Source organism: Myodes glareolus, chromosome 2 (assembly GCF_982192425.1).
Source record: "Myodes glareolus chromosome 2, mMyoGla1.1, whole genome shotgun sequence".
NCBI lineage: Eukaryota > Metazoa > Chordata > Mammalia > Rodentia > Cricetidae > Myodes > Myodes glareolus.
In genome coordinates this window covers 91,014,383-91,042,199 of record NC_142027.1, presented here as the reverse complement: position 1 = coordinate 91,042,199, position 27,817 = coordinate 91,014,383, and the positions used below count along the sequence as shown (strand labels likewise).

General features: G+C 37.8%; 1 protein-coding gene across 1 annotated transcript in view; it reads left to right on the top strand.

Annotated features, from left to right (window-relative positions):
- Positions 1 to 20,997, top strand: part of LOC146895565 (uncharacterized) — a 49,307-nt gene extending 28,310 nt beyond the window's left edge. The window contains exons 7-10 of the mRNA XM_085685287.2: positions 4,253 to 4,379; positions 4,911 to 5,006; positions 18,694 to 18,776; positions 19,664 to 20,997. Of these exons, the coding sequence (XP_085541413.2) occupies positions 4,253 to 4,379; positions 4,911 to 5,006; positions 18,694 to 18,776; positions 19,664 to 20,302 (945 nt within the window). The 3' untranslated portion in view covers positions 20,303 to 20,997. The remainder of the gene's footprint in view (positions 1 to 4,252; positions 4,380 to 4,910; positions 5,007 to 18,693; positions 18,777 to 19,663) is intronic.
- Positions 20,998 to 27,817: the final 6,820 nt, after the last annotated feature.

Sequence of the window (27,817 nt, the reverse complement as noted above, 5' to 3'; positions counted from 1 at the left end):
CCCAGGTGTCTGAGTTCTACATCCAGAACGGATTCAAGATGCTACCTGAGATGATCAAGCGTCACAGGATACTCCAGTCAGGATTTGATCATAATTCTAAATTTTCTTTAGGCTGCCCTAAGATTATCAGTTCACCCAACTAGCAGGATATAGCCTGAAAACTATGCCCACATTCCCAAAAAATGGGCTGTGGATATTTTCCTTTGTTTAGAATTTTTGTTACAAGTTGTTATGGCTAATGGTCAGGAGAAAAACAAAGGATATTAGATTCAGAGTTCTTGGTTTGTTTTTTTTTTTTTAAAAAAAAAAAAGAAGAGGGGAAGTGGTGTGGGACAATGGTCTGTGTTCTGTCAATTATATTTTAAATAAACGCTGTTTGGCCACTCACCAGGCAGGAAATATAGGCGGGACAACCAGACAGGAAGTAGAGGTGGGTCGATGAGAACAGGAGAATTCTAGGAAGAAGGAAGTCCTTTTCAGCAGTCCTCGTCTAGCCACAGAAGAAGCAAGATATGACTGCCTCGCCGAATAAGGTACCGAGCCATGTGGCTAACAAAGATAAGAATAATGAGCTAATATAAGTTATAAGAGTCAATGAGAAGCCTGAGCTAATGGGCCAATCAGTTTATAACTAATGTAGACCTCTGTGTGATTTCTTTGGGAATTAACGATTGAGGGATCCAGGCAGTACAGAAAATTCAGTCAACATAGAGCTCTTAAATAGGCTATGTTATCATCTTCTCTGAAGTTCTGGTTAAATGTTGCGCTAAAATCATTGGACTCTGTTTTTTTTTGGTGTGGCGGAGCGTTTGGAGACTTTTGATGACAACTTCTATTTCTTTGTATGTTATAGATTATTTAAATTGTTCCCCCTGATCATGATTTCATTTTGGTATGTGACACTTATCCAGAAAAGTGACCTTTTCTTTTACATTTTCGAATTCTGTGGAGTACAGAATTTTGTCGTATGACCTAATGATTCTCTGGATTTCCTCAGTGTCAATTGTAATGTCCCCATTTTCATTTCTGATTTTGTTAATTTGAATATTTTTCTCTGCTTTTTGATTAATTTGGATACGGGTTTTTCTATCTTGTTGATTTTCTCAAAGAACTAGCTCTTTGTTTCATTGATTCTTGGTATTGTTTTCTTGGGTAAGTCTGTTTCTTTTTGTTCTAGACCTTTCAAGTGTGCTGTTAAGTCACTAGTGTGAGCTTTCTCCACTTTCTCTTTGTAGGCATTTAGTGCTGTGAACTTTCCTCTTAGCACAGCTTTCATAGTGTCCCATAGTTTTGGGTACGCTGTGCCTTCATTTTTGTTGAATTCTAGGAAGTCTTTAATGTCTTTCTTGACCCAGGGGTCGTTCAGTTGAGCATTGTTCAATTTCCAAGCGTTTATAGGCTTTCTGCAATTAGTATTGTTAATTCTAACTTTATACCATGGTGATCCAATGAGATACAGTGGTTATTCCTATTTTTTTTTTAATCTGTTGAGGTTTGCTTTGTTACTGAGCATGTGGTAAATTTTAGAGAAGGTTCTTTGTGCTTAGAAAAAGGTATATCCTTTTGTGTTTTGGTGAAATGTTCTGTAGATATCTGTTAAGTCCATTTGTGTCATGACATCTATTAGTTCTCTTATTTCTCTGTTAAGTTTCTGTCTGATTGACCTGTCTATTGGGGAGAGTGGCGTGTTGTATTGTCCTCATATTAGTGTATGCCTGCTGGTTGGCCACAGGAGCTGACACAGATTGGGGAGGGGCCCAGGGTTTTGCCTTGTAGGGATTGCCTCTTTGTGACTCTTAATTACTACATTGATCTTTTTGTTTTTATTTCCTTAATTCTTAAATTCATAATGTTGTCTTCTTTTGACCATTCACCCATGTATATAATTTATTGTGATAATATTTATCTCCATTGTCTTTTCCTGATTTCTTAAAAATCCAGTTGATAAACTTTTATGCAACTAGTACTTACCACGTGCTCAAGTTCATTTCGGACCCACTAAATTTTAAAAGATTATTGAATGAAAATGGTTAAGGCACTTTTTACTGGAGCATGGCAAATTTACCTGTGACTACTTTACTGAAGAAAATGACATCTCCTCTGCATGCAACCATCTGGACTCAGTTGCTTCTCAGTAAAGTAGAAGTCCTCATAAGCCCTTCTTCTATCCAGAAGGGAATATTGAAAACTTCAATTTTCTGCAGGCATTTTATGGCTGTTGGTTTAAAGTTCATATTTTATTTACTGTCATATCCAGAACACAGCATTTCTATTGACTCCTTCAAATCCTCTTGCTCCTTTATGCTTTCCCATATCTCTCTTGTAATGTTCCCTCGTCTTTGGAGGTAATATAGATGTCTCACATAGGTATGAGCTTTCCAGATCTCTTTCCAAAATCACTTACTCTGTGACACGGGGCTTGTTCAAGATATTCTAAGTGTAGATTAATAAGTTATAGAACAACCTCACTTGTTGAATATACCCACTGTAAAAATACCTGTGTATTCTTTTAAAGCAAGATTGCTACAACACATGGCAACATCAGGATATACAAGAAGAGTCACAGTGAGGACTTAGCATGCATAGTATAGAATAAAGCAAAGACCTTGAACCTGTCAAGTGAGTCCTTACAATGAACACTTGCAATCAGAGTTGTAGTTTCTGGTACTGTGAATTGATTTTGATTAAAAATAATGATATTAGATCATGACTTTATTAACCTTACTGCTAATATTAGGAACTAAAATCATTTAGTTGAGAATGGAAATCAGTATTAAAACAACTAATGATAAATAAAGAAAAAATGCACATTGATGAAAACTGTAGCTGTATTATAGTATCCACAGTGTTTAAAAATCAGTAAAACTATGAAGGACTGCAGAAATAATGTGAGAGGTAAAAGTTGGAAGGAGGCAGAAAAAATAATTTAGGAATGAGAGTAAATTACACAGATTTTAACTGGAATAATGGAAGAAAACTGTGTAATACAGAAACACATACAATACAAAAGTATGAAACATAAAAGAAAATTATTAAGATGTAGTTAACTGAGAGTGAATATGTTCAAGAATTAGAATAGGAGAAAGACAATAATGAAATGTACAATGTATAATATAACTACACTGTCAAACAGGGCATGTACTTGGTGATTTGTCCTTTTCTTCCTATCTTTCCCTTGAAGATTCTTGTAGAAAAGTATATGAAGGGCAAGGTGCAGTTTGTAATGTTGGAATATCAAATTTATGTGACTGCTGTTCCCAGAGAGGTTGAGTCAACATTTTTGTTGGTGTTTTTATTGATTTCTTAGTAAATTTTGATGAGTAACTTATTGCAATTTAGTTCTCATACTCATCTTGTGTTTTTATTTTAAAAGTTTTTTATTTTTTTTAAATATTTATTATGTATACAATATTCTGTCTGCATGTATGCCTGCAGGCCAGAAGAGGGCACCAGACCTCATTACAGATGGTTGTGAGCCACCATGTGGTTGCTGGGAATTGAACTCAGGACCTTTGGAAGAACAGACAATATACTCTTAACCACTGAGCTATCTCTCCAGCCCTCATATTGTGTTCTTGAAGCAATGATGGAACCCTGAAGCTTCAGGAGAGAGTCAGCTTTGAATGTCAGCTGATCCATGTCATGGATCAGTTATGCAATCTACCACCTCAGTTTTACTTTCTAAATCTGTCCACAGTGTTCCCACTACTTATTAAGGCATTAGAAGTCAGTCTCTTCCCAGCTTGCCACACACAGGTGTCATCTCTTTCATGGTCTTTCCCACTGTTGTCATTGAAATAATTTGCAGTGAGAATTTCTGCTTCATTCTAGGATATGGCAATTTTGTCCCTTACAACACATCTTACTTTTGACATATTTTCATTTGACAACTGTGCATGCAGGCATGGTTGCAACTTTACAGCTCATGGTTCTTCAACCTGTGGTTCCCAAAGAAATAGTTTGCCATGAGAATAGATGCCCTTAAATGGTGAAGTCTGGAACTTCATAGGAAGATAGTCTGGCTCCCATTCACATACCCCTTTTCTGCCTGTACATCTACAGCTTAAGTTTGTCCTTCTTGGTTTAATATTTCCAGCACACAGATTTTCTGTGTAGACTATAATTTGGAGTATGTCTTTTAGAATAATGCTAATCAAGAGCACTTCAAGTTTTGTAATAAATTCTTGTATCCATAGTCTAAGTAAAGAAATTTTTACCTGGGCACTTGATAAACTCTTTCCTTTCATGACAGGGAATCTTAACATTCCAGGATGTGGCCATTGATTTCTCTCCAGATGAGTGGGACTGCCTCGACTTTGCACAGAGGGCTCTGTACAGGGAAGTCATGTTGGAGAACTACAGTAACATGGTCTCTGCGGGTGAGACTCTTTTCTTTCATGATTCCTTCTTATAATTGTTTCCTATAACTGTGTTTTACACTTATGTCTGAATTATCTGCCTCACTTTCACATGTCAATTTAATAAAAATCTTAGAGTTCATCATTTAGAACACAATGTTCTTTATCTTGTTACTTATCTTGTTACTTATCTTAAATGTGTTACTTTATCTTGTCAATATACTCCTGACTCTTGGAGATGGCAGTCATCATTCAAACATTTATAATACATTTTATTTTTCAGACATATCATAGATTATATATTGATTTGTAACTTAATGATTCATTACATATTTGCATTAGATTCAGTAGTAATTTACAAAGAAACTCAAAGTACAGAATACTAACAAATTGCTTTTGAGTGTTTTAAAATATTGGGAGACAGCAATTAGGTAATTATATTTGGAATTTTATGTTATATACCATCTTATATAGTCAGTACAGTGGTTTATTAGAAATCCATGTTTTTACTATTATCCCAAGTTATACGCATATATCTCTTCTAATATTCAGGTATTTCAGTGTCAAAACCAGACCTGATCAGCTCCCTTGAACAAAGCAAAGAGCCCTGGAATGTGAACATAGGAGAGAAAGAAGGCAATGAAAATGGTAAGCCACAGAAAGTATTAGCACATGTGGGAAACAGGGCATGGAGGAATTCTGTCCTGAAGTGGGATTTGCAAAGATCTTTACCTGAAATGGTATAAAAATTCACATTGAATAATTATTCTAAATTTCTTTCTAAGTCTCATTCACATAAAATGGCGTAAAGATTGACGTTGAATAATTAACTTTAATTATGATATAAAGCAGAAGTAAGATGATTTATTGCCATATGCTTGAATGCCACCAGGTCCTGAAATGAACAATATTGAAATGAAAATTAGCATGAAAAAACTTTTCACAGTGTTTCAAAGAATACTTCTCTGTACAATTCATGTCTGCTTCTTTGTACTTATGATAGTATTATGCGTTTTTCACTGTTTGTTAGAATCACATAAAATCAGAAAATATAAATTTTATAGTTTTGCTCATTTTGGAAGATTATTGAATTCGTTCTTTGCATTAAAATCTACAGAATTTCAAAGATAGCTTTTTCTATTTCTGCAAAATATTCATTGGAAACTAAGAGCTGTTTATTTTTACATGTTATTGGTCTATTTTAATATCTGAAAATCTCTGAATATCAAAATTTATGTTGCTTTCCACATAAAGGTTGTGTTTTCCTTTGTGTATTTATCTCTATCTATATTTGAGTTTGCTTGGAGAAGCAAATTTGTATATACTTTTATTATTCATATATACTTTTATTATTCATATATACTTTTATTATTTTGAATGCCTCACAATGACTTTTGATCATATTCAACTACCCAACTCTTCACATGTTCTGCTTCCTCCAGATATCTTTGATTTTTTTTTCCCCCATTTTTATTTATACTTAGAGTTCAATCTGTAATTCCCATACAATCCTGGGTATTGAGAATGGCCTGCATATGATTGAACTATCAGGAGTTATACACATTTTTAAAATAAGCTTAATGTCCTTTCTCCAATCATTTTAAAGATGATAGGAACTTCTCAACAAGGCTTGGGATTCCAAATCCCATCAGCCATTCTTCCTAGAATATTAATCAGGCTTGAACTTGCTCAGGTCTGATGCATGCTATCCTAATCACTTGAGTTCTTATGGGCAGCTGTCATGTTGTGTACAGAAAGTACTATTTTCTTATAGTCATTCATGACTTCCTGCCTTACTATGAAGATTGCAAAAAGACAGTCTTCAGCAACATATGGATACAGAAAAATAAAAAACTCAAAATAGTTTAAACAATCATGAAAAATAAAACTATATGTGGAGTATTATCATCCACAATTTTATTTATTTTATTTTCTCTTATTATTTTATAAATAATAGCAATCAAAATTTCCACTTCCTCCCCTCCTCCCACTTCTCTCCCGAGCACCCTCCCCATTCCCCCTTCAGTCCTAAGAGAGGGCAAGGTACCCTGCCCTGAGGGAAGTCCTAGCCCCCCCCTCCATCCAGGCTTAGGAAGGTGTGCATCCAAATAGACTAGGATCCCAAAAAGCCAGTATATGCAGTAGAGACAAATCCCAGTGCCATTATCATTGGCCCCTCATTCTGCATCAATTGTCAGGCACATTCAGAGGGTCCAGTTTGATCCCATGCTCCTTCAGTCCCAGTCCAGCTGGATTTGGTGAGTTCCCATTAGCCCAGGCACGCTGTCTCAGTGGTTGGACCAACCCCTTGTGGTCCTGACTTCTTTGTTCATATTGTCTTTCCTTCCTCTCTTCAACTGGACCTTGGGAGCTCAGTCCAGTGCTCCATTGTGGGTCTCTGCCTCTATCGCCATCCATCATTCTGTGAGATATTCAAGATAGTCATCAGTCTGACTACGGGACAAGGTCAGTTCAGGTACCTCCTTCTCCACTGCCCAGGTTCCTAGCTGGGGACATCCCCATGGACACCTGGAACCCCTCTAGAGCCAAGCCTATTGCCAACCCCAAAATGGCTCTCTTAATTAAGATATCTTCTTCGCTGCTCTCATATCCGTCCTTCCTCCATCTTAACCATTCCACTCCCTCAAGCAATCCCCAACCCTCCCCTTCTTCCTTCTCTCTCCCACTCTCCCCTTCCCCCTAAGAAGCCCCCACCCTAATGCTCCAGACTTTTGCCTAGCAATCTTATCTATCTGCTTCCAATTTCCAGAAGGATCTATATATGTTTTTTGGGGGGGTTATCTTATTACTTAGCTTCTCTAGGATCCCAAACTATAGGCTCAATGTCCTTTGTTTATGGCTGGAATCCACTAATGAGTGAGTACATACCATATTCGTATTTTTGGGTCTGGGGTATCTCACTTGGGATAGTGTTTTCTATTCCCATCCATTTGCATACAAAATTCAAGATATCATTGTTTTTTACCACTGAGTATAACTCTAATGTGTGGATGTGCCACACTTTCTTTATCCATTCTTCCATTGAGGGGCACCTAGGTTGTTTACTGGTTCTGGCTATTACAAATAGTGCTGCTATGAACATGGTTGAACAAATGCTTTTGTAGTATGATTGGGCATCTCTTGTTTATATTCCCAAGAGTGGTATTGCTTGATCCTGAGGTAAGTTGACTTCCAATTTTCTGAGAAACTGTAACACTGATTTCCAAAGTAGTTGCACAAGTTTGCATTCCCACCAGCAATGGATGAATGTTCCCCTTACTCCTCATCCTTTCCAGCATAAGCTGTCATTCCTGTTTTTGATTTTAGTTATTCTGACAGGTGTAAGATAGTATCTCAAAGTTGTTTTGATTTGCATTTTCCTGATCGCTGAGTAAGTTGAACATGTGCTTAAGTATCTTTTGGCCATTTGAAATTCTTCTGTTGAGAATTCTTTGTTCAGTTCAGTACCCCATTTTTTTCATTGGGTTAATTAGAATTTTAATGTCTAGTTTCTTGAGTTCTTTATATATTTTGGAGATCAGACCTTTGTCTGATGCGGGGTTGGTGAAGATCTGTCCCATTCAGTATGTTGCCTATTTGTCTAATGACTTTGTCCTTTGCTTTACAGAAGCTTCTCAGTTTCAGGAGGTCCCATTTATTCATTGTTGCTCTTATTGTCTGTACTACTGGGTTATGCGTAGGAAGTAGTCTCCTGTGCCCATGTATTGCAGGCTACTTCCCACTTTATCTTCTATCTGGTTCAGTGTGATCGGATTTATATTGAGGTCTTTAATCCATTTGGACTTGAGATTTTGTGCATGGTGATAGAGATGGGTCTATTTACATTCTTCTACATAACTGGTTGATATCCAGTCATGCCAGCACCATTTGCTGAAGACGCTTTCTTTCTTCCATTGTATGATTTTAGCTTCTTTGTCAAAGATCAGGTGTTCATAGGTTTGAGGATTAATATCTTGGTCTTCAATTCGATTTCCTTCATCAACGTCTTGGTTTTTATGCTAGTACGAGCTGTTCTCATTACTGTAGCTCTGTAATACAGTTTAATGTCAGGGATGGTAATGCCTCCAGAAGTTCCTTTATTATATAGTATTGTTTTGCTATACTGTTTTGTTTTGTTTTGTTTTTCCATATAAAGTGGATTATTGTTCTCTCATGGTCTGTGAAGAATTTTGTTGGTATTTTGGTGGGGATTGCATTAAATCTATAGATTGCCTTTGGTAGGATTGCCATTTTTACTATGTTAGTCCTATCAATCCAATAGCATGGGTGATCCTTCCATTTTCTGGTATCCTCTTCAGTTTCTTTCTTCAAAGCCTTAAAGTTCTTGTCAAATAGATGTTTCACTTCCTTGGTTAGAGTTACCCCAAGATACTTTATTCTATTTGTGACTATCCTTAATTTGGCACTTAGTGTTTTGAATTTTCCTCTTACCACTGCTTTCATAGTGTCCCATAGGTTTGGATATGTTTTCATTGAATTCAAGGAAGACTTTAATTTCTTTCTTATTTTTTTCTTGACCCAGGGGTGGTTCAGTAGTTGACTGTTCAGTTTTTCTGAGTTTGTAGGCTTTCTGGGAGTGGGTATAGTAGTCTGAGTTTGCATCCATGATCTCGTATTGTTTGCAGCACATCTGTCCAAGACCTTCTGGCTTTCATGGTTTCCATTGAAAAGTCAGATGTAATTCTGATAGGTTTACCTTTATTTGTTACTTGACCTTTTTCCTTTGTAGCTCTTAATTTGTTTTTTATTCTGCGTGTTTGTGTTTTTTCATTATTATATGGTGAGGGGATTTTTTCTTTATTTTTATTTTTTCATTATTTATTTATTTAAAGAATTTCCACTTCCTCCCCTCCTCCCAATACCCTCCCACTCCCGCTCACCCCCTCCCCCTGCTCCCGCTCCCCCCACTCCCTCTCCTCCTCCCTCCCCTTTCCCAAAAGCAGTCAGGGTTTCCTGCCCTGTGGGAAATCCAAGTTCCTCCCCACTCCCTCCAGGTCCAGGAAGGAGAGCATCCAAACAGACCAGGATCCCGAAAAGCCAGTTCATGCAAACTAATCAAGACCCAGTGCCATTGTCAATGGCTTCTCAGTCAGCCCCCATTTCAGCCACATTCAGAGAATCCGGTTTGATCACATGCTCGTTCAGTCACAGTCCAGCTGGCCTTGGTGAGCTCTCATTCCATCAGTCCCCTTATATCAGTGGGTGAACTCACCCTTCACGGTCCTGACATCCTTTTTCATGTTCTCCTTCCTTCTGCTCTTCAATTGGACCTTGGGGGCTCAGTCCAGTGCTCCAATGGGGGTCCCCATCTCTATCTCCATTCATCTTCAGATGAAGATTCCCTCTGGTTCTGCTTTTGTTGCTCACAATCTCCCTCCCTCTGCTTCTCATTTGGACCTAGGGAGTTAAGTCCAGTGTTCCAATATGTGTCTCTGTCTCTATCTCCATCCTTCGCCATATGAAGGTTCTTTGGTGACATGCAAAATATTCATCAGTATGGTTATGGGCCCAGGCCAGTTCAGGTACCCTCACCTCTGCTGCCCAGGGAACAATATGGGGACCTCTCCTTGGGCCTGGGAACCTTTCCAGAATCAGGTCTGTTGCATACCGTAAAATGGCTCCCTTAGTTGAGGTATAAACTTCCCTGCTTCCATATCTATCCTTCCTCCCTCCCCCCCTTCCATTCCCGCAAGCCATCCCCAATACTCCCCCTCTCTCCTCTCCCTAACCATCTCCCCTTCTTTCCACCCCCGCACGCCCCGTGCACCCAAGTTTGCCTGGCAATCTTGTCTACTTCTAATATCCAGGAGGATAACTATATGATTTTCTTCAGGTTCACCTTCTTATTTAGCTTCTCTAGGATCACGAATTATAGACTCAAAGACCTTTAGTTATGGCAAGAATCCACTTATGAGTGAATAAATACCATATTCCTCTTTTGGGGTCTGGGTTACCTCACTCAGTAAAGGGTTTTCTGTTTCCATCCTCAAGATGTCATTGTTTTTTACCGCTGAGTAAAACTCTAATGTGTATATGTTGCACACCTTCATTAACCATTCTTCTATTGAGGGGCACCTAGGTTGTTTCCAGGTTCTGGCTATTACAAATAGTGCAGCTATGAACATAGTTGGACAAATATTTTTGTAGTATGATAGGGCATCTCTTGGATATATTCCCAAGAGTGAAATTGCTGGGTCCTAAGGGAGGTTGATTCCCAGTTTCCTGAGAAACTGCCACACTGATTTCCACAGTGGCTGCACAAGTTTGTTTGCATTCCCCCCAACAATGGATGAGTGTTCCCCTCACTCCACATCCTCTCCAGCATAGGCTATCATTGGTGTTTTTGACTTTAGCTATTCTGACAGGTGTAAGATAGTATCACAAAGTTGTTTTGATTTGCATTTCCCTGATCGCTAAGGAGGTTGAGCATGACCTTAAGTGTCTTTTGACCATTCGAACTTCTTCTGTTGAGAATTCTCTGTTCAGATTAGCACCCCATTTTTTAATTGGGTTAATTAGAGTTTTAGTGTATAGTTTCTTGAGTTCTTTGTATATTTTGGAGATCAGACCTTTGTCTGATGAGGGGTTGGTGAAGATCTTCTCCCAGTCAGAAGGTAGCCTTTTTGTCTTGCTGTCTGTGTCCTTTGCTTTACAGAAGCTTCTCAGTTTCAGGAGGTCCCATTTATTCATTGATTCTCTTATTGTCTATGCTACTGGGGTTCTACTTAGGAAGTAGTCTCCTGTGCCTATATCTTGTAGACTACTTCCCACTTTCTCTTCTATCGGGTTCAAAGTAGTCAGATTAATGTTGAGGTCTTTAATCCATTTGGACTTGAGTTTTGTGCATGGTGATAGATATGAATCTACTTTCATTCTTCTACAGGTTGACATCCAATTATGCCAGCACCATTTGTTAAAGATGCTTTCCTTCTTCCATTGTATACCTTTAGCTCCCTTGTCGAAAATCAGGTGTTCATAGGTTTGTGGGTTAATATCTGGGTCTTCTATTAGATTCCATAGGTCGACTTCTCTGTTCTTATGCCAATACGAAGCTGTTTTCAATACTGTAGCTCTGTAATAGAGTTTGAAGTCAGGGATGGTAATGTCTCCAAAAGTTCCTTTATTGTATAAGATTATTTTGGCGATCCTGGGTTTTTTGTTTTGCCATAAAAACTTGATTATTGTTTTCTCAAGGTCTGTGAAGAAGTTTGATGGGATTTTGATGGGGATTGCATTGAATCTATAGATTGCTTTTGATAGAATCTCCATTTTTACAATGTTGATCCTCCCAATTCAAGAGCAAGGGAGATCTTTCCATTTTCTGGTATCCTCCTCAATTTCTTTCTTCAAAGGCTTAAAGTTCTCGTCAAATAGGTCTTTCACTTCCTTGGTTAGAGTAACCCCAAAATATTTTATGCTATTTGGGGCTATCGTGAAAGGTGATGTTTCTCTGATTTCCCTCTCTGCTTCTTTATCCTTTGTGTATAGGAGGGTTAACCATGTTTTGGAGTTGATCTTGTATCCTGCCACATTACTAAAGTTGTTTGTCAGGTGTAGGAGTTCTTTGGTAGAGTTTTTGGGGTCGCTTATGTACACTATCATATCGTCAGCAAATAACGAAAGTTTAACTTCATCCTTTCCAATTCGAATCCCCTTGATCCCCTTATGTTGTCTTATTGCTATTGCTAGAACTTCAAGCGCTATATTGAAGAGGTATGGAAAGAGTGGACAGCCTTGTCGTGTTCCTGATTTTGGTGGAATGGCTTTGAGTTTCTCTCCATTCAATTTGATGTTAGCTGTCGGCTTGCTATATATTGCTTTTATTATATTTAGGTATAATCCTTGTATCCCCAGTCTCTCCAACACCTTTATCATAAATGGGTGTTGAATTTTGTCAAATGCTTTTTCAGTATCCAGTGAAATGATCATATGGTTTTTTCTTTCAGTTTATTTATATGATGGATTGCATTGATATATTTGCATATGGTGAACCAGCCCTGCATCTCTGGGATAAAGCCTACTTGATCATAATGGATAATTTTTCTAATGTGTTCTTGGATTCGGTTTGCCAGGATTTTATTTAGAATTTTCATGTCGATGTTCATGAGTGAGATTGGCCTGTAGTTCTCTTTCTTTGTTGTGTCTTTGTGTGGTTTTGGTATCAGAGTAACTGTAGCTTCATAAAAGGAGCTTGTCAATGACTCTTCTCTTTCTATATTGTGCAATACATTAAGGAGTATAGGTATTAGCTCTTCCTGGAAGTTCTGGTAGAATTCTGCATTGAAACCATCTGGTCCTGGGCTTTTTTTGGTAGAGAGATTTTTGATAACAGCTTCTAATTCTTCGTGACTAACAGGTCTATTTAGATCGTTCACCTGTTCTTGGTTCAACTTTGGTATATGGTATTTATCTAAAAAAAATGTCCATTTCTTTTACATTTTTCAACATTGAGGAATATAAACTTTTGTAGTAACATCTAATGATTCTCTGAATTTCCTCTGTGTCTGTGGTTATATCCCCCTTTTCATTTCTGATCTTATCAATTTGCATGTTCTCTCTCTGCCATTTGATTAGTTTGGATAGGGGTTTGTCGATCTTGTTGATTTTCTCCAAGAACCAGCTTTTTGTTTCATTGATTCTTTGGATTGTTTTCTGTGTTTCTATTTTGTTGATTTCAGCCCTCAGTCTGATAATTTCCAGTCTCCTACTCCTCCTGGGTGTATCAGCTTCTTTTTTTTCTAGAGCTTTCAAGTGTCCTGTTAAGTCTCCATTGTGTGCTTTCTCCGTTTTCTTTAATTGGGCACTTAGTGCTATGAACTTTCCTCTTAGCACTGCTTTCATAGTGTCCCATAGGTTTGAGTATGTTGTGTCTTTATTTTCATTAAATTCAAGAAAGACTTTAATTTCTTTCTTTATTTCTTCCTTGACCCAGGGGTGATGTAGTAGTTGACTGTTCAACTTCCATGAGTTTGTTGGCTTCCTGGGGGTAGCATTGTTGTTGAATTCTAACTTTAATCCATGGTGATATGACAAGACACAGGTGTTTACTAATGTTTTTTTGTATCTGTGGTAGTTTGCTTTGTTACTGACTATGTGGTCAATTTTCAAGAAGGTTCCATGAGCTTCAGAGAAGAAGGTATATTCTTTCCTATTTGGGTGGAGTGTTTTATAGATGTCTGTTATGTCCATTTGATTCAATACCTCCAATAATTCTCTTATTTCTCTGTTTGGTTTCTGTCTGATTGACCTGTCCTTTGGTGAGAGAGGTGTGTTGAAGCCTCCTACTATTAGTGTGGGTGGTTTGATGACTACCTTGAGTTCTAGAAGAGTTTCTTTTACATATATGGGTGCCTTTATATTAGGGGCATAGATATTCAGAATTGACACTTCTTCCTGATGAATTGTTCCTGTTATGAGTATGAAATGTCCATCTCCATCTCTTCTGATTGATTTTAGTTTGAAGTTGATTTTGTTAGATATTAGAATGGCCACACCCGCTTGTTTCTGAGGTCCATTTGCTTGGAAAACCTTTTCCCAACCCTTTACTCTGAGTAGGTGTCTGTCTTTGTGATTGAGGTGTGCAGTGAGGAGTTCAGAGCTGCGGGCAGGCCTGCTTTTCGTCCCGCCCGGCTCCTGCATGGCTAGCTTAGCCCCGGAAATAACTACACACAAATTGTGTTCATTTACGCACTGCCTGGCTCATTATCTCTAGACAGTTAGTTACTGACTAACTCTCATATCTTGATATTAATCCATTTCTAATAATCTGTGTAGCACCATTAGGTGGTGGCTTACAGGAAAAGATTCAGCATGTCTGACCTGGTGGCGGGCTCCATGGCGTCTGCCTCATTGCCCTCTTCCCAGCATTCTGTTCTGTTTACTGCGCCTACCTAATTTTCTGTCCTATCAGAGGGCCAAGGCAGTCTCTTTATTAACCAATGAAAATAACAATAGATAGAAGACCCTTCCACATCAGAGGTGTGTTTCTTGTTTACAGCAGAATGTTGGATCCTGTTTTCGTATCCAATCTCTAAGTCTGTGCCTCTTTATAGGTGAATTGAGTCTATTGATATTAAGTGATATTAATGACCACTGGTTGTTGACTCTGGTCACTTTTTTTTTATGGGGTAGTAGAGTGTATGTGTTTTCCTTCTTTGAGTTGTGCTTGTGAAGGGTTGCTAGATGTCTGAGTTATTGTATGTAGTGTAGGGAATGTTGGCTTCCTTGGTTTGTGATTTTCCTTCTAATATTCTCTGTAAGGCTGCATTTGTAGCAACGTATTGTTTAAATTTGTTTTTATCCTGGAATATTTTGTTTTCTCCGATGATTGTGAACAATAGCTTGGCTGGGTATAGTTGTCTGGGCTTGCATCCCTGGTCTCTTAGTTTCTGCAGTACCTCTATCCAGGACCTTCTGGCTTTCATGATTTCCATAGAAAAGTCTGGTGTATCTCTGATAGGTTTACCTTTATAAGTTACTTGACCTTTTTCCTTCACAGCTCTTAATATCCTTTCTTTATTCTGAATGCTTTGTGTTTTGATTATTATATGGCGAGGGGATGTTTTTTTCTGATCCAGTCTTTTCGATGTTTTGTATGCTTCTTGGCCCTTCATAGGACTATCGTTCTTTAGGTTGGGAAAGTTTTCTTCTATAATTATGTTGAATATATTTTCTGGACCTTTGATCTGCAATTCTCCTTCTTCTACCCCTATTATTCTTAGATTTGTTTTTTTTATTGTGTCCCAGATTTCCTGAATGTTTTGTGATGAGAATTTGTTGGATTTGCTGTTTTCTTTGGTCAGAGCATTTATTTTCTCTATGGTGTCTTCACAATCTGAGATTCATTCTTCTATCTCTTGTATTCTATTGGTTATGCTTGTTCCAGAAGTCTCTGTTTGTTTACCTAGCTTTTCCATATCCAGCCGGCCCTCGGTTTGTGTTTTCTTCATTGACTCTATTTCAGTTTTCAATTCTTGAACTGATTCCATTACCTGTTTGCTTGTTTTTTCTTGGTTTCCCAGGGTATCGTTTATGAATTTACTCATTTCTTCAAACTTTTGTTATATTTCTCTTCTATTTCTTTAAGTGAGTTATTCATACCCTGTTTGAGAGACTCTATTGCTTTCATAATGACACTGTTTTTCTCTTCTTCCGGAATAGGGTGTTCAAGTCCTTGTGTTGTAAGATCGCTGGGATCTGGTGTTTTCATGTTGTTTTTAAGATTGTTGGAGGAATTCTTGCCTTGGCGCCTGCCCATCTCTTCCTTCAGATGCTCTCCAATGGCTCTTCCCTCCTCTGGGTCTTCTGCTACAGGATTAGTGCCCCTTGCTGGCCAGGAATCACTTTGCCTGCAGTCCTACCTTGCTGCAGGCAGGCTATTAAAACAAAGGAACTCCCTCCCATTTGCACTCACCGCCCCATCTCGGCGGTGCCCACCCAGGCTGAGTTGGAGGATTTTATTCCCCGAAAAAGGGAGAGAGGAAGGGAAGGGGTTCCAGGCTGAAAGCAGGGATGGGGTAGAAGGAGAGAGGGTTTAGTTGGGGGAAGCTGCCCCTTCGGAATATCCAGGGAGATAAGGATGGCGGGAAGATTGTATGCTCCCTTACCGGGCTTGTGTGGCGGGTCTGGAACATACTTACCCCTCCATTGTATCTCCTGCTACAGGATCAGTGCCACTTGCTGGATTTTTTATTTTTTGATCCTGTAAGCTTCTTGTACCTTCCTAGAGATGTCCTTCTTTAGGTTGGGAAAGTTTTCTTCTATAATTTTGTTGAATATATGTTCTGGGACTTTGAGCTGTAATTCTGCTCCTTCTTCTACCCCTATTATTCTTAGGTTTGGTCTTTTCAGCGTGTCCCAGATGTTCTGGATGTTTTGTGTTTAGAATTTATTGGATTTGTTCTGTTCTTTAATCAGTGAGTTTATTTCCTCTATAGTATCTTCAGTGTCTGAGATTCCTTATTCTATCTCTTGTATTCTGTTGGTAATTCTTGTCTCGGTAGTTCCTGATTGATTACCCAGATTTTCCATATCCAGCCTTCCCTTGGTTTGTGTTTTCTTTCTTACCTCTGTATCTGGCTTCAAGTCTTGAACTGTTTCCTTTACCTGTTTTCTTGCATTTTCATCGTTTTCTTTGGTATTTTTGAGCAATTCATTAAATTTTTCTAACCTTTTTTTTTGTCTTTTCCATTTCTTTAAGAGAGTTTTTCACTTCCTACTTAAAGGTCTCCATAATTTTCATAAAATTACGTTTAAAGTCGATTTCTTCTACTTCTTTTGGTTTAGGATGTTCAGGTCTTCCTGTTGCATGTTTGCTGGATTCTGGTGTTACCATGTTGCTTTTCTGGATGTTTGAGGAATTCTTTCATTGGTGCCTACCCATCTCTTTCTTCACATGAGACCAGCAGAGTCTTGGTGTCTTGGTCCCATCTTTGCTGTGGCTGACTGACTGTGTACTTCGGAATTTTTTTTTTTTCGTCTGCCCTCTCTTAGGTTCCTTCAGCACTGAAGCAGACTCTCAGATCCCCTCTGCCCTGAAGCAGGCTATTTTGTGGGATCCAAGGACCTTGCAGACTAAAAGGCGGGCTTGGGGGCAGGATGGAATGGGGTAAAGAAAGCCAGCATCAGGAACAAACCCTGCATGGTTGCCAAAAAAGCTTAGGGAATTGGTGGGGGCCTGGATTCAGTTCCCTGGGACTGTCCCAGAGAGTTGCATATCAGGCTCTCTGACCACATGACTACTTACTCTCCTCTCCAGTTTTCCTCAGCAGATGAAAAAAAAAAGCTCATCCACAATTTTAAATTATTCTGCCGTTATATAATCAGCATTTGTATCATAATTGTATGGTTGAAAACTGATATATTGATCAATAAAATCAAATTGTAAATACTAAGATAAATTCGCTCATCTATGACAGCTTATTTTATAAAGGAATCTAGAAAAATACATTTAACAAAGAGATTGCTTTTAATTCTAATCTTACCTAAGCTATTTCCAGTAGACCACAAGTCCCCAAGAAAATTAGTTTCTTCAAGATAGTATGAACTGGGTTAAGAGTCACTCTTAGAGGAAGGCCCCATACCCAGCACTTGATGGATAACAAAAACACCACTCAATGGAGTATTTGTACATTCCTTTTCCCCATAGTGTTTAGTTTGGGAATTTATTTGTTTTCATTTTTTGACCTTATGGTATCTTTTTGTAGATTATAACTTCTAGTGTTTTGCCTTGTTTTGCTTTATGCAGTTTTTGTGTGGACAAATGTGTGTCTTTCTCTATACATGTTTACTGTGCTTTTTCTTTGTCTCCTTTTCTTCTCTTATCCTGTGTGATTTCACTGACTCTGATTATATTATTTTATTCTCATTCTTTAGAAGACGTGACAGAAAGTGGGTAAATTCAGACATTAGTGAAGATGGGAATGATCTCAGGGCTTTTGAGGAATTAAAAGTCATAATCAGAATATATTTTATAAAAATATATCTCTGATAAGATCAGTCCCAGTGTATTTCCTTGAAAATTTATTGATCCCTTCCTTGTGGCATACATGATTCCCTGTGGACCAATTAGTAATAACTGCTTCCTGTTCTTCATTTTCTTCTTTCTTTACTAATAAATATTCTGTATTTACTAATATTATTCAATTTCTTCATTTGAAAAGATTGTGGAGATAACTTATATCCATTAACATAAATTTTTTTTTGCAGTTGGGTTATTGGCTTTGTATATACTTACTTTTCAATTGCTGTGATAAAACTCCAAGGTAAAGGCAAAATACAGAAGAAAGATCTATTATGAGGAATCAGAGGTAGCGGTTGACAAGGGACTAGAGCAGCAGTGAGAGGTCCCATCTAGAACCACAACAGAAAGCAAGAGAGCTCACTTTTGTCAACTGAGGGCATTAAAATTCTCAAAGTCAGTCTCCAGGTACATAGGTGTTCCAGTAAGTTGATACCTCTTTATCCTAACGATAAGTGTCCACCAACTTCAGACCATGTATTCAGAAATCTGATTGTATGGGGTCATTTCACTCAACCCATTATAGTCTTAATTCTCAAAATTATGATTGGAATCTCTAAGGTAACATAACTTCGATCCTTCCATTTTTATAGTTTATTTAATGTATGTTATAAAAGATCTGTCCATTTGCCTTAAAAAGATTGTTATATTAGAAAGAATGATTTAAAGTTTATTTTTTGTAATATGCCACCTTGAATATGGGTCTACATATTAATAAAGCTGTGTCACTTGCAGATCTGAAAATGTTTCACGTAAGTGTACTAGTGCAGGTAATTATGTTTTTCTTTCTTCCAGTTTTCTATTTTCATCAAGTACAAGACCTATTTTCACAGGAGAATAGACAAGATCCTATCCAGAAATTGATATCAGGAATAGCTGTAAGTAGTGACTTAAAAAACTTGTGGCTTACGAGGGCTGACTGAGAAGCCAATGATAATGACACTAGATTTTGATTCTACTGCATGTACTGGCTTTTGGGGAGCCTAGTCTGTTTGGATGCTCACCTTCCTAGAATGGGGGGAGGGGGCTTGGACTTCCCACAAGGCAGGGCACCCTGACTGCTCTTAGGACTGGAGAGAGAGGGGTAGTGGTAGTAGGGGGAGTGGGAGAGAAATGGGAGGATGGGAGGAGGTGGAAATTTTAAATAAATAAATAAATAAATTTAATTAAAACATTCAGGATGAAGAGAGAAAAGAGGATGGATTATGTAATGATTGAAATAATCTGTATTCACCAACCACACTGGGTAGCCCTGCCAAAAAATGTCAATAATCTCTACCTTATCTTGAAAGATGTCACATTATTTTCAGAAGAAGTTTCTTAGAAAAAAAAAAAAACAACAAAATGTTTTAAAACATGTTTATATTCTACAAATAACTTTGAAAAATCTGGAACTGAATGATGCATATGCTATTAAATATTTAATTTCGTTAATTAATAATTATATTTTGTGACAAGCTATTCAATTGATATATACATGAGAAGGTTTTTCTCAATTAAATGAGACTGAAAATATATCATAGCTTCTCTAGTTGTGAGAAGCCTTACATATTTAATGATGTTATTAAAACTTTTCCTAGGAACTCTAGGAAGACTATTTACCAGAATCCTCATCTTGAAGGAACAAAGTCCCAAAACATCAAATCACAATATGGCTTACTCATTATTTAAATACATAAAAGACTGTTTTTCCTAAGAGCCATACATACACGATAATTGTAAGGAGATTTTTTTATTATAACACACACCTTTATTTTTGTTCCAGCATAATCAGAAACAAGAGAAGCATTATATAAGCAATCAAAATGAAGAAAGTCAAAACAACTATATGGAATGTGGAAGATGCTTAGACAAATGTGCATGCCTCACTATGTATAAGAGAATTAATCCCAAAGAGAAGGCATACAAATGTAAAGATTGTGGCAAATCATTTACCCATTATGCAAATCTCCAAGCTCACCAGAGAATCCATACTGGTGAGAAACCTTTTACATGTCAAGCATGTCTCAAGTCCTTTACCCAGGTGTCAGATCTTCACAGACATCACAGAGTCCATACTGGTGAGAAACCTTACACATGTCAAGAATGTGGGAAGTCTTTTGCCCATGTCTCAACACTTTATAATCATCACAGAACCCATACTGGTGAGAAACCTTTCAGATGTCAAGAATGTGGCAAGTCCTTTACCAGGGCCTCAACTCTTTATACTCATCACAGAATCCATACTGGTGAGAAACCTTACACATGTCAAGCATGTGGCAAGTCCTTTACCCAGGTCTCAAATCTTCACAGTCATCACAGAATCCATACTGGTGAGAAACCATACAGATGTCAAGCATGTGGCAAGTCTTTTGCCCATGTCTCAACACTTCATAATCATCACAGAATTCATTCTGGTGAGTAACCTTACAGATGCCAAGCATGTGGCAAGTCTGTTACCCGGATCTCAGCTCTTCACACTCACCACAGACTCCATACTGGTGACAAACCTTACAAATGTAGAGAATGTGACAAGTCCTTTCACACAAACTCAAGTCTTAGAAAGCATCAAAAAATTCATGTGTGATGTACATTTCATAAAATTTTTTAGTATATCTCACATTAATTTGTTGTACAGATCTTTATACATTAACCAAGTTATTATAGAGACTCATATCTTTCAATTAATTTTCAAAGCTTAGTCAATGCATAGACAGCTTTACAGTTCTTATGAATTTAGAACCATTGTATCCAAATTTGAACTTTATTGTCATCAAGCATTTGTTGTAAACAGAATTTATGCATCATGGTTGTTAACATACAATTCAAGCATTAACTATTATGAATAAGTAAATATTTCTAGTAGGAGTAAATTAAGCAATAACATTTCCTGACTGTATGTTAAGATAATGTGTTAAAAACATTCAGTGTCATACTATTTCAGATTTTGATGCATATTTACTTTCTTGGCATATGCTTGCTTATGTAATGAGATTATACTCTCTATATATGCATTATTTTCCTATGATTTTTGTGATATTAAATAAGTATCAGCTTGTTTAAAATTCAGGTCTTCTCATTCTGTGTCTGTGCAATAAAACTGTTAAACATTTTGACCAATTTTTATTGTAGTTTTTTGTTCTGATAGTCTGTTCTCTAATGGCAGGGTATCATAAGTGTGAACTGTTCCATGAATGACAACAACAATGAAAACATATTATAAAATAGATGTAGATTTGTCGTGGGATATGTGTACACTGTAAAGATAGATTGGTATGATTGGTGTTCTAGGAAGGATTGAATGGACAATATTTAGGCGTGAGGTAAAGGCAGGACTTCTAGGCAGAGAGAGGAAGTAGAAGGAGGAATTGAGTCATGCTGGTGAGTTGCTAGTAGACAGGGAGGAAGAAGCTTGTGAGGTATGTGGCAGAATGTAGGCTAAAACTATGGATTAATTCAGGTTATTAGACCTAATTGGAAACAAGCCTACATTAAGGACAAGAATTCATAATAAGTAGTCTCCCTGTCATTTGGGAACTGGTAGGACAGAGAATGACACACAGATTATTTTAAATTTGTATAATTAAGGTTCAAATCAGTGTGAGGTAGTTGGATGATACCAGTGGGCAAGAAAAGCTTACCAAGGAAAAGCTACAAGTCACCAACATCAAACAAAGAACAAAGCAGGGAGTAGGAGAGGTGCCCTTCCCCAAAGAATACATAAACTGGTTGTCCAGTAACCAATGGACAGCTCTGAAAACACATACAATATTAACATTGTATGGGTTGGTCTCTTTGTATTTAGGAATATGTGTATATACAAATTCATGTATAAAAATATCAATGCATGAAAAAAGAAACATGAAGGACAACAGATGTGTGATATATAGGAGAGTTGGAAATTGAAGGTACAAAATGCTGTAATGTATAGGGAGTACAAAGTCTCATGTACTCACAGATAGAACTGGGAAAGCCAGGAATGTTAAACACACAGTGTTGTCAATTCAATGAAAATATGTATACTCTGTTTTCTACTATAATAGCTGGAGCTGCTGGTAGATAATAACCCATACATGTTATCCTTGTGCTAATTGTATAACCAAGCCATACCAAGCTCCTAGAAGCAACACTGGACATATTTAATATTCAAAGTGTCAAAAGAAGTGAAATCAATTCATTTTTGTCTAGAGTAGGAAAAAAACATGAACCAACTTTCTTAAAATAGTATTGATTACAGTGTTGATTTACAATAAATATACCTTACTTGTTATATCTTCCAACAAATGATTACATAATCTCTAACATCACATAGGATTCCTTGTGTAAAGATTACTTTTCCCTACCTAAATTATTGCACCCCAATAGTACACTCCTTAAGTGTTTATCAGTAAATAACGGGTAAACCTAAGTTCTTCAGAACCCTAATCACTAAACATCATCGAAGCAAAAATATTGCTAAATTTTACGTTATATTTTATATTGTTTATACTTGTATTTTATAATGTATAGTATACATTAACAAATAATAAAATATAAATATTAAAAATGAGTCTCTTGTTGCTAAGAGAATACAAAGTCAACAGCAAATGATTGAGGAAATGATTGAGGGAATAGTTCAGAGAAAGCTACTACATAGAAAGCTGCAGGAAAACTAGATGTCCATGGAGATGGAAATAGAAAGAAAAAAAAATCAAACTAAAGAAAAGCTCAGGGTAGAAACAAATCATTCTAAAATATTAAAGAGGGCAGAGAAATGATCATGTGGGTTTTTCTTTTCTTTCATTACATTGATAGATTTTTATATGTTGAACAATCCCTGCATCTCTGGGATGAAGCCTACTTGATCATGATGTATAATTTTTTTGATGTGTTCTTGGATTCGTTTGCCAGTATTTTATTGAGAATTTTTGCATGGATGTTCATGAGTGAGATTGGTCTGTAATTCTCTTTCTTGGTTGAGTCTTTGTGTGGTTTTGGTATCAGGGTAACTGTAGCTTCATGACAGGAGTTTGTCAATGACTCTTCTGTTTCTATCTTGTGAAACACATGAAGGAATGTAGGTGTTAGCTCTTCTTGGAAGTTTTGGATCATTTCCTTAGATACTGAAAAAGCATTTGACAAAATTCAACACCCCTTTATGATAAAAGTCTTGGAGAGATTAGGGATACAAGGATCATACCTAAATATAATAAAAGCAATATAAAGCTAGCTGACAGGTAAGGTCAAATTAAATGGAGAGAAACTTAAAGCCATTCAACTATAATCAGGAAAAAAACAAGGCTATTGAAATTCTAGCAATAGCAAAAAGAAAACATAAGGAGATCAAGGGGATTCGAATTGGAAAGGATAAAGTTAGGCTTTCATTATTTGCAGATGATATGATAGTGTACATAAGTGACCCCAAAACCTCTACCAAAGAACTCCTACACCTGACAAACAACTTTAGTAATGTGGCAGGATACAAGATCAACTCCAAAAAATGGTTAACCCTCCTATACACAAAGGATAAAGAAGCAGAGAGGGAAATCAGAGAAACATCTCCTTTCATGATAGCCACAAATAGCATAAAATATCTTGGGGTAACTCTAACCAAGGAAGTGAAAGACCTATTTGACGAGAACTTTAAGCCTTTGAAGAAAGAAATTGAGGAGGATACCAGAAAATGGAAAGATCTCCCTTGCTCTTGGATTGGGAGGATCAACATAGTAAAAATGGCAATTCTACCAAAAGCAATCTATAGATTCAATGCAATACCCATTAATATCCCAACAAAATTCTTCACAGACCTTGAGAGAACAATAATAAACTTTATATGGAAAAACAAAAAACCCAGGATAGCCAAAACAATCTTATACAATAAAGGAACTTCTGGAGACATTACCATCCCTGACTTCAAAGACTATTACAGAGCTACAGTATTGCAAACAGCTTGGTATTGACATAAGAAGAGAGAAGTCAACCTTTGGAATCAAATAGAAGACCTGGATATTAACCCACAAACCTATGAACACCTAATTTTCGAAAAGGGAGCTAAAGGTATACAATGGAAGAAGGAAGGCATCTTTAACAAATGGTGCTGGCATAACTGGATGTCAACCTGTAGAAGAATGAAAGTAGATCCATATCTATCACCATGCACAAAACTCAAGTCTAAATGGATTAAAGACCTCAATATTAATCTGACTACTTTGAACCTGATAGAAGAGAAAGTGGGAAGTAGTCTCCAAGACATAGGCACAGAAGACCACTTCCTAGGTAGATCCCCAGTAGCATAGACAATAAGAGAATCAATGAATAAATGGGACCTCCTGAAACTGAGAAGCTTCTGTAAAGCAAAGGACACTGTCAGTAAGACAAAAAGGCTACCTTCCGACTGGGAGAATCTCTTCACCAACCCCTCATTAGACAAAGGTCTGATCTCCAAAATATACAAAGAACTCAAGAAATTAGACACTAAAACTCTAATTAACTCAATTAAAAAATCGGGTACTGAACTGAACAGAGAATTCTCAACAGAAGAACTTCGAATGGCCAAAAGACACTTAAGGTCATGCTCAACCTCCTTAGCGATCAGGGAAATGCAAATCAAAACCACTATGAGATGCCATCTTACACCTGTCAGAATAGCTAAACTCAAAAACACCAATGATAGCCTGTGCTGGAGAGGATGGGGAGTGAGGGGAACACTCATCCATTGAAGGGGGGAATGCAAACTTGTGCAGCCACTGTGGAAATCAGTGTGGCGGTTTCTCAGGAAACTGGGAGTCAACCTCCCTCAGGACCCAGCAATTCCATTCTTGGGAATATACCCAAGAGATGCCCTATCATACCACAAAAGCATTTGTTCAACTATGTTCATAGCTGTGCTATTTGTAATAGCCAGAACCTGGAAACAACCTAGGTGCCCCTCAATAGAAGAATGGTTAGAGAAGGTGTGGACCATATACACATTAGAGTTTTACTCAGCGGTAAAAAAAACAATAACATCTTGAATTTTGCATGCAAATGGATGTACATAGTAAACCCTTTACTGAGTGAGGTAGCGCAAACCCAAAAAGAGGAATATGGTATGTATTCACTCATAAGTGGATTCTAGCCATAATTAAAGGTCTTTGAGCCTATTATTCGTGATCCTTGAGAAGCTAAATAAGAAGGTGAACCTGAAGAAAATCATGTAGTTATCCTCCTGGAGATTGGAAATAGACAAGAGTCCCAGGTAACCTCGGGTGCATGAGGGGATGGGAGGGATGTTGGAAGGGGAGAGGGTTAGAGAGAAGGGAGTAGGGGAGGAATGGGTAAAGTTCGGGGGATTGGGATGGGGGGGAGGGAGGAAGGATGGATATGGGATCAGGGAAGAATATATCTCAACTAAGGGAGTCATTTTAGGGTTTACAAGAGACTTGATCATAAATGGGATCCCAGGTCCAGGGAGAGATCCCCAGATTGTTCTCTGGACAGAGGAGAGGGTGCCTGAACCGGCCTTGGCCTATAACCATACTGATGAATATTTTGCTTATCACCATAGAACCTTCATCTAGCGATGGATGGAGATAGAGACAGACCCACATTGGAACACTGGACTTCCTAGGTCCAAACGAGAAGCAGAAGGAAAGAGAATGTGAGCAAAGAAGACAAGACCAGAGGGAACCTTCATCTGACGATGGATGGCGATAAAGATGCAGACCCACATTGGAGCACTGGACTGAGCCCCTCCAGGTCCACATGAGGAGCAGAAGGAGGAAGAACATGAAAAAGGAAATCAGGACCGCGAGGGGTCCGATCACCCACTGATACAAGGGGACTGATCTAATGAGAGTTCACCAAGGCCAGTTGGACTGGGACTGAACGAGCATGTGATCCAACCAGATTCTCTGAATGTGGACGGATTCCCTGAATGTGGCTGGCCAGGAGTCTTTCTGAAAAGCCATTGACAATGACACTGGGACTTGTTTCCTCTGCATATACCGGATTTTTGGGATCCAGTCTATTTGGATACTCACCTTCTTGGACCTGGAGGGAGGGAGGAGGAACTTGAACTTCCCACAGGGCAGGAAACCCTGACTGCTCTTAGGGATGGAGAGGGAGAAGGAGGGGGAGTGGGAGGATTGGGAGGATGTTGGGAGGAGGGGCGGAAATGGAAACTTTTATAATTTAATAAATTTCAGACAGTTGAAAAAAAAATGTGACTAAACAACTCCGTGAACAACATTCCCCAAATCTGGTATTCTAGATTAGAGATAACATTACAAACAGCACTTTGTCCTTCATCAATTCTTTTCTACATGAATTATCATGGGGAAGAAAGGACAAAAAGGACAAACCACCAAGAACATGCCTTCATGGACAGTATAATTATATTATTTATCATACATTTTCCTGTTGTCTTTTTCCTATTCTAAATCTTTAACATATTCATTATCACTTAACTACATCTTAAATATTTTTTATGATTTTTACTGTTTCATTGTTTAATTGTGCTTTATGATTTTTTCTGTATGTTTCTGTAGTATACTGTTTTCTTCCATTGTTCTAGTCACATCCTGGACAGATGTGCTGCTGACTTGAAGACACCACAAATGCATTGCCAGACTACTAAAATGAGAAAAGTTTTAAATCACCATTGGCAAACAAGATAATTCACGAAAAAAAAAAAACAGATTTAAACAATACCTATCCACAAATCCAGCACTACACAAAGTACAAGAAGGAAAACTCTGACCAAGCAAAGCTATCTGCATTCATACAAATACATGCAACAGATAGCCTCATACCAACAAAACCCAAAGAAGGGAAGCACACACTTTCATCAAAAACTAACAGGAATTAACAAACACTGGTTATTAATATCTCTTAATATCAATGAACTCAATTCACCCATGGAAAAACACAGGCTAAGAGAATGATTATGAAAGCATGATCCAGCCTTCGGCTGTATAAAAGAAACATAACTTCAACCATAAATATGTGTCATATTAACTTAGAGTAAATGACATAATGTGTGTCATATTAACTTAGAGTAAATGGTTGGGAAAAGATTTTCCAATCAAATGGACCTAAGGAACAAGTGAGTGTAGCTATTTTAATATCTAACAAAATAGACTTCAAACTAAAATCAATCAAAAGAGATGGAGAAAAACACCTTATACTCATAACAGAACCAATTCATCGAGGTGAATTCTCAATCCTGAGCATCTATGTCCCAAATACAAGAACACCTGATGTAGGTGGGTCTTCTGTATTTCTGTTTCTTTCATTGGTTAATTAATAAAGAAACTGCTTGGCCTGATCTGTCAGAATATAGGTGGGTGAAGTAGACAGAACAGAATGCTGGGAGAAAGAAAGCAGAATCAGGCAGTCGCCATGCTTCTCCTGCCCAAGATAGATGTGGGTTAGAATCCTCCTGGTAAGCCAGGTGGTGCACAGATTATTAGAAGTGGGTTAATTAAGATGTGAGAGTTAGCTAATAAGGGGCTGAAGACAATGGGCCAGGCAGTGTTTATAAGAATACAGTTTCTGTGTAATTATTTGGGGTAAAGCTAGCCGTGAACCGGGCGGTGGGAATGCAGCTCGCTGCTCCATTTGTTACAGAATGGCGCCCAGCGTGGTAACAAACTCCATGTAAAACCTGAGAGAGCTTAATTTTAAACACAGAATAAACAGAGTTTAACTCAGCTTTTTGCTGTCCGCTAGGGCGTGCTTTAGAGAAATTTCCCTGACTCTGCAGCCACAACAGGAAAAAAGCTGCAGTCTTAAAATGCAGCTTCCTGGGCTGTGCTGCCAGTGCAAACTCCAGCTTTAAAGCATTTCAAATGGCTTTTATTGGACTGTATGTTTGTGTTCCTGCTCGGGATCAGAAAGAAAGTACTCGGAGACTGTGCCAATGGCTCAATGCTCCCCTCCTGGGCCGACTGTGGGATCAGGCTTAGGCAGGCAGGAGAGC